The following is a 7500-nucleotide window of genomic DNA, read 5'->3' as shown; positions in this document are numbered from 1 at the left end:
GCTGTAATATCTGTGTTGTTTATTGTGATTATGGGTATTTTAGTGCTGCTGACTGGACTCTGTTGCATCATGAACATATTTCATCATCACGCCTATAATCATAACAGGAAAATCCCCCCTTCTGACTGTTATTGCTGCATTAAATATAATTTAAAAAATACAGCAGAAAAAACTTGTTGTATTTCAAAAGACGTTAGAAGTAACTCTTTTGAACTGAGCAACAACAAGACATCACTCATATACCTCTGACTTTTGCACAAACCTTTACTTCTATAACTGAACATCACTCACTAATGCCCTCGTGTTGTAATGACTGGCATATTGTCAGTATGTTACCAGATGCTTTGACTTGAGTTAAGCATGTTAACCAAATGCATGAAAGCCTCTTCTCTCTGTTGTCAGTCAATCTACATGGCTAAGTTGTCATGTTATTTTACCGCTGTGAAGCCAGAACTGAGTGTTGTCATAGCACTCTAACAAAGTTATGTCCCATAAAGATAATGGCATGTCTGTCTGAGGACAATATTGCATTTTCAGATCCACAAGGAACAAAAGCACAAAATGTCTGGAAAAGAAAAAGGAAAACGTGCCAAAAAGTGATTTCAGGGTGAAATATCAAAACCAGATCTAAAGTAGTGCATATGTTAAGAAAATATAGATATATTTTGGTAAAAACCTTATATCATTTAACAGAATATCACATCTATAAAACCTGAATCATCTTTAAAAACCTTCATGAACATTAGTGGCATACAAGTTTTAAGTATGCAAATTCCACCATATGCACCAGATGTTTGCTCAGAACACAAATCCACATCCTTATTCAGATGTCTGAGCAGTCCCACTATACCTCCTCCTAATTATCATTTGCAGGCTTGTTTACTGGCCACAGGTGGCTCAGCAGGACATTCCTTAATTTGAGGTAATCATTTGGTGTCTAACAACAATAATGGATAAAGGACTCTTAAATGCGAGTATGATCCGTTCCTATGGTGCATGTTGTTTCCTGTTTACATTTGTGATACTGTACCTCAAACATTCAAACATAAGCAACATACAAGTTGCTACAGTGTGGTTATATAAAATAAGATTTTCCGGTTTGCACCACCACTTGCATACAGTAGCTGTTTACAGAACCTGCTCTGTTTAAGCACTTCAGGGGTCCCTAATCCTTAAAATCCCTGCAGTAATTGCAGCCATGCATGCTTGTGCGTGTGTGTGTGTGTGTGTGTGTGTGTGTGTGTGTGTGTGTGTGTGTGTGTGTGTGGGTTTACAGACTTATCTGGTGTGCAAGTACTCTGTTAATTCAATCGTTGTACAGTCAGGACTATTATTTTGAGTGGAGACATTTTGTGTGATATTCACTTCAAAAGGCTGTTTTAGGGTTAAATAAATAGTTCAACATTTTGGTGAATTATTCGCTTTGTCTCCAAGAATTAGATGAGAAGATCTCTTGTCTTGGCCTGAAGTCTTGTCATCACTGTGAGATTGCCAGGAAATCAGTGGAGACTCCACAAAGTCACTGCTCCTTGCCAAGAAATAGTAACATACCCAATGTTCATTACGAAATTGAGATTATACTCATGTTACCTTTCAGAATCCCTCTTATGAAGTTACCTATTATTTTTTTGAGGGCAGTGTTTGAATGATTGTGTGCATTTAAATGTAGTTAATCACTGTATGCGTTCATTAAGTGTAATTTAATATATTAAAAATGATTTCTTACCCCCTGAGTCACTCTGCTGTTGCTCTCCTTTTTCCCCTGTTCTTGTGTGCGTGAGTGTGCATGACGGGTGTGCATGTTATTGTGTGCTGGATTTGTGTGTGCATGCAGTGTGTGCGTGTGTTTTTGTGGTGTGTGTGCATTTCGAGACATCCAGGTGACTCTGTAGTTGTGGACTGGCAGGTCTCCCTCTCTGGGGGGCTCCCAGCTTAATAAGACTTCCACTGTGACCCCACTTCCGCCCGATCTGAGGAGAGAGAGCAACCAGTCAAATGGCATCACAACATGGATATAAACAAATTTGTGGTAATAAAGTAGAAAGAAAGTCACTTCCTTAAAATTTTTTTGAACAAGTTACATTGAGTGGCAGTTAAATAGATGCAATATGTGTTTGTCAGCTGCTTTCAATGTTGGATTTCCTATCTGTAATTTATTCTACGTATTAATTTGAAGTCAGACATTTTATAATCATGTTAAACAGAAGCTACAATTTAAGTCCTCACCTCTGTTATTAAATGTTTTAGTGGAATATTGCTGCTGATCCAAGACATGGTCTGAACTGTATATGACCTTGTTAAGCATTACAGTACACAAATAGAAAAGACACTGCAAATTATGATTGAGTGCGGAAGGATGAACTGTAATTTGCATGGAGCTACACCATCAGACATGCACTGTCTATCCACTTGACTGCATTTTATGACTGATTGCCCACAATGGCAGCCTGCAGTCCTGTTAGGATACATAGCAACTAACCCGGCAGGGAAAATACCAAGCATCTAATCAAATTTCATCCAAGCATTGAGATACCTTTCTGTGAGCTGGGTCCCTGGTTGTGAACCTGTCCAGTCCAGAGTTTGGTTGCTCACCCTGACATTTATTGGAGGCTCTGGAGGAGAGGGGTCTGCAGAGAGAGATGGACAGAGAAAAATGCTGTCATGATAGAAATAGCAGAAATGATTATCAAAGCAATATATGTAGGCCCTAAGTAGAGCCTGCATATCTGAGAAAAACCTCAGGAAAAACTCCTAAAATTAATTTCTGCTGCTTGATAAGCTTATCACTTAGTGTGCGTAAAAGAAAATGATTCAGAAATGAATGAACATTATTATTATCTAGTAGCTTCATTCATGGGGATTTCGCTGGTAGACAGGCAGAGAGTCCAACAAAAATATTTGTTAATGGTCATCTAATGTCTCTGTGGCAAAGAAGCATTACATCTACATGGAGATTTAGTGAAGACTTATTGGGGTTAAGATCATAAGAGCAAAATAAAGAAGACAGTCTGGGGGGGTAATTTCCTTTTGGTCTTATGCGATTCTACAAAGCCAATTAGATTTACAGCATCAAAGGTGAGTGATACTGGAGATGCCTGAAGCCACCCGTTTCAGTAGCTGCCACAACACAAACCAAAGGAGACCACCACTAGTCACTGTTTGCCTCCAAGAATACATCCTGAGGTTCCCGCTCTGTCAATACTGGCCCTGTATCTCATTAGAAACTCAAACCCCAATCCTGTATTTGATTAAAACTACAAAATATATCTGATTAGAACTGCACCCTCCCATGGCAGGCCTCCCACAGGCCCCAGGCTGTGCTTGGCTGACCCAGATGCAGAGATCAAAGTTAGGGGAGCATATTGCAAGACCTGGCCTGTTTGTGTGTGCAGTCTTTCTTTGGAATAAGCAGGGTGTCTCACACCAAGGCCTTTTTCACTCTGTGTGTCTATCTCAATCAGTGGATTTCAGTCCATTGTTTCATAAGATGAAGACATCAAGATGAGTTTTCTGAACCAGACATTCCCTGGTAATTACTGCTGGCAGGTACTGTGCAGCCCTAATATCTGAGTGAACAGGAAAAGGGGATTTTCAACTTCAGATTCTCTCTCTGGTTAGCATCAGGTCACAGGAGAGGAACTGCAACCATCCTGACATCTGCCAGCTCCCTGATTTGTGACCCCTGACCTCTAGTCCCTGACGAATCAGACTAATGAACTGGAAACACAAGACTCTGACTCCGATCAGATGTTATGTAGAATGTTTAACTGTGTGTCTTTAACCTTTAACCCTGGAAAAATCAAAATATGTACACATAGAAAAAAGGTGCACACACCCGTCTTAGAGGAATAATTCAGTAAACTCACATACTTTCTTGCAGAGAGTTAGATGAGCAGATCAATACCACTGTCTGTTGTATACAAGGCTACAATCAACAGCTGGTTCTCTTAGCTTTGCTTAAAGACTGGACACAGGGATAAAAAGCTTACCCTAGCTCTGTCGAAATTCACCTAGCAGCACCTTTTAAGCTCAATCCATACAAAAGCAAGCAACCAGCAGCGAATTCTGGAAGTTACTGCTCCCAGCCAAGAAATAACCCATATAATCCACCATAAAAGCACAAATTGTAGTTTTCTCCGGCTGCTGGCTGTATCCTTAACCTGGTATTATGCTTCTGTGGAGATACACGTAAACGTCTTTGTGAACAGATGCAGGAAAGGGTGTTATGGGTAATATTAGGTCACCAACATGCACATTTCCTGTCAGGAAGTTTTCTTTTTTCTTTCAGAGTACATGTCAGATAGTAACGCTACTGCCATAAGTGATCTTAGTAGAGCACAGGAAAGTAAACTCACTATTGTGGTTCATTTTGTAATTAGCGATGAATCAAATTATTTCATGTTTGTATCAAGAACACTGGGATGAAATTGATTTCAATATTTCTTTTACGTTTTCTTTACATTGTGGCTTTCTAAATGACAAGGCTTCCAACTTTTCCTTAATCCTCAATACATATAAGTAAAAAAAAACACATGTTGGCTAACATGCAGACCACAGAGAAGTATAATTCCAGCTTTGTATTTAATGAGATATAACATGAGAATCATCTCATCCAACAGAAAGTGAATAAGAGTATTTCTCGAGTGTCCTATTAATTATTCCTTTAATACATTCATGGACCACCAGGAGCTGCCAGAGAAGTTTCAGTGTACCGTGGAGCAGGTTGTATATTCTTGAAACTTTATTACATGAGGAATTCTATGATTTGGTGTTTTGTTGAAGGCAGTGGAAAATGCTTTCTCAAACACCTCTTCATAATCTCCCATAAGTGCTCAACTGATAAAGAACCATTTTCCAAAGCTTAGTCCAACCTGAAGTCATTATTCACATACAAACATGCTCCAATCCTGGCAGGGGATTCATATCACTAGCCAATTCTGGCGCAGCATCAATATGACCTAAATCTGCAAAACATTAGAGCTAGGACCTCCTACAGGGATTGTGTGATTGTGTGTGTGTGTGTGTGTGTGTGTGTGTGTTACTCTCACTTTCCCCCTGTCTCACTGACCCACAACGGGGATTTGGCATTAAACCAACTGAATGAGCATGCATGTTGCATATGTATGTGTGAATATGTGCATGTGCAGTTGTGTATTTTCTGTTTCCTGTCTGTGTTTTATGGACTGCCTGAGAGTTTTCCTGCTGTGTGTACCTTATCCATCAACTCTGAGTGAAATAGAGAGAAAGAACAGGGAAGTAGAGGACAGTAAAAGTTCCTGGGTTTTCCTCAGAGAAGTACAATATCTCACGAAATGACACAAAAGGAACACTTTTGTCTGAACGCTGAGTGTCTTGACATATATATATATAAAAATACAACAGATAGGTTATGGAAACATGCAGGAGGAACCATCTCTCTTCTGTGGGATTCTCTTAACAGCTCTCTACAGAAAATGAGTGCATGTGTTTGGACTGTGTTTGTATTACCTTTACTGGAGATGTAGTGTTTGCTGGGTGTGGTGAAGCCTCTGCTGCCGTGGCTGTTGATGGCTGCTACTCTGAACTGGTACCAGCGCTGAGGTCTCAAATCAGACAGAACCACATCCTCAGAAAGGGTCTAAAAAAAACGCACCACATATAACAATTACCAGGTGCATGACAGAGAACTTTTCTTTATCTAACAGATACAATCATACATAGCCTATTTCACACATGCACTGCAAACCTGAAATTATCTTGGCAAAGCCAGAAGAAAACAGACATCTGAAGGGGGTGATTTACACAAAGAAACCAACGAAAATATCTAACTGGAGATTCTGTCAAAATCGCCAAACTCATCAGACAAATTTAAGAAACAGCATGAGACTTTTCTGACCAAATTATGAGCCAGTGATATGACCGTGGTGTAATCTGAGTCATGTCCTGCCTCCTGCACACACTACCCACCTGCAGCACCACCCCTTGCCTACACCAAATGGAGTATTTACAATTATTGAGAACGTGATATGGACAATCTCCTGTTGTGTGCTACATGTGTGAGTGGGGAAACTCTGCACCTGATTATTCAGACGTTATCTAGATTTCACTAGAGAAAACAGCTTTTGATTCATGGCAGTTTAAACAGAAATTTTACAGATTGAAAATCGTGTTTTTGCTGACCTCCAGTGATTTTAACCTTACTACAGCGATGAACAGGTTTACTCCAAGACACTGTGACATCACAACCATCAGTGATGCTGGATGTGGTCACATGTAAAAAAGGTTTGAAATGTTCAACCAGACAGTGCAACTCTTTAAAAAGACTTACGGTGATGCTTTTTTCCGGGGTACTATTTCTAATTTTTAAAACAAACTGACAATAATTTTAAATATTTCATATCTTTGACAGTAAGATACAGAACATATTGATCCTTAGGTGACAAAAGCTTTTACTGCTTTTACTAACTCTTGATAAACAGGTATTTCCTTCAAACGAGCATATGCACTTCTAATATTTAAAGCAACAGTTTGATATTTTGGGAAAGAGTGATACCACTCATGTCTGTCCCTGTCTGTCCTGGCTACAGCCAGCACCTGATTAGCTTAGCTCATCATAAAGACTGGAAACAGGGGGAAAGAGCTCGCCTGGCTCTGTCCAACAGCAACCAAATCAGTCTGGCAGCGCAACTTTAATCTCACTGCTCAACCAGATATATTTTGTTTGTAATCTGTGCAAAAGCAGAAGACTACTGGAAATAGTCATAGAGCCATGCTAGCTGTTTCCCAGTGTTTCCAGCTTTTGTGCTAAGCTAAGCTAACCAACTGCTGGTGGTAGCTTCATATTCAGGGTACAGATATAAGAATGTTATCAATTTTCTCATCTAACTTCCGGCAAAAAAGTAAACACACGTTAACGACATTATTTCATAACATAATTCCAGGTCCTAAAAGTTTTTAACACTAAAATCACTGATTTGATTTTCTCAATTGTAAATAAAAACAGTTCGCTTTAATCCAAGCCCACTTTAGGCACAAATGTTCCATCATCTCTAACAAATCCATACTATATTTTCTTTTAAAGCCATAACAGAGCCATGTGTACTTTTAGAGATATAAGTTTCACAACTTAATGAGGTGAAAAGTCAGATGAACACAATCGGATTGGAATTCCATCTGATAATAGTGAAATTAAACAAATCGCCAAAATTATGGTTAAAATTGCTAAAGATTCACATGTTTTGTCTCCCTGACAGTGCAAATGTAATCAACTGCTTATGATCTGCTCATCCACACACACACACACACACACACACACACACACACACACACACACACACACGAGCTGCCATCTATTTAAGTCTATAATGAGCGTTCAGTCATTCAGAGTCAGCCGGTGGAACGACTGTGGCTGCCTGTGGTTCCTTTTTAAGCTCTGCTTATTTACCTAACCTCACACAGGCTCACACACATGGACATACAGTGCACACACACTCACTCATACAGACACACAGACATACGGTT

General features: G+C 39.5%; 1 protein-coding gene across 1 annotated transcript in view; it reads right to left on the bottom strand.

Moving 5' to 3' along the window:
* anos1b (anosmin 1b) overlaps window positions 1-7500 on the bottom strand; it is a 39192-nt gene that overhangs the window by 7100 nt on the left and 24592 nt on the right. The window contains exons 6-8 of the mRNA XM_083911171.1: window positions 5488-5617; window positions 2534-2627; window positions 1727-1970 (exon numbers count right to left, since the gene is read on the bottom strand). Of these exons, the coding sequence (XP_083767297.1) occupies window positions 1727-1970; window positions 2534-2627; window positions 5488-5617 (468 nt within the window). The remainder of the gene's footprint in view (window positions 1-1726; window positions 1971-2533; window positions 2628-5487; window positions 5618-7500) is intronic.

This window comes from Echiichthys vipera (assembly GCF_963691815.1).
Source record: "Echiichthys vipera genome assembly, chromosome: 3".
Taxonomy (NCBI): domain Eukaryota; kingdom Metazoa; phylum Chordata; class Actinopteri; order Perciformes; family Trachinidae; genus Echiichthys; species Echiichthys vipera.
The sequence above is the reverse complement of the archived record's forward strand: the minus strand, read 5'-3'. Positions and strand labels throughout refer to the sequence as shown.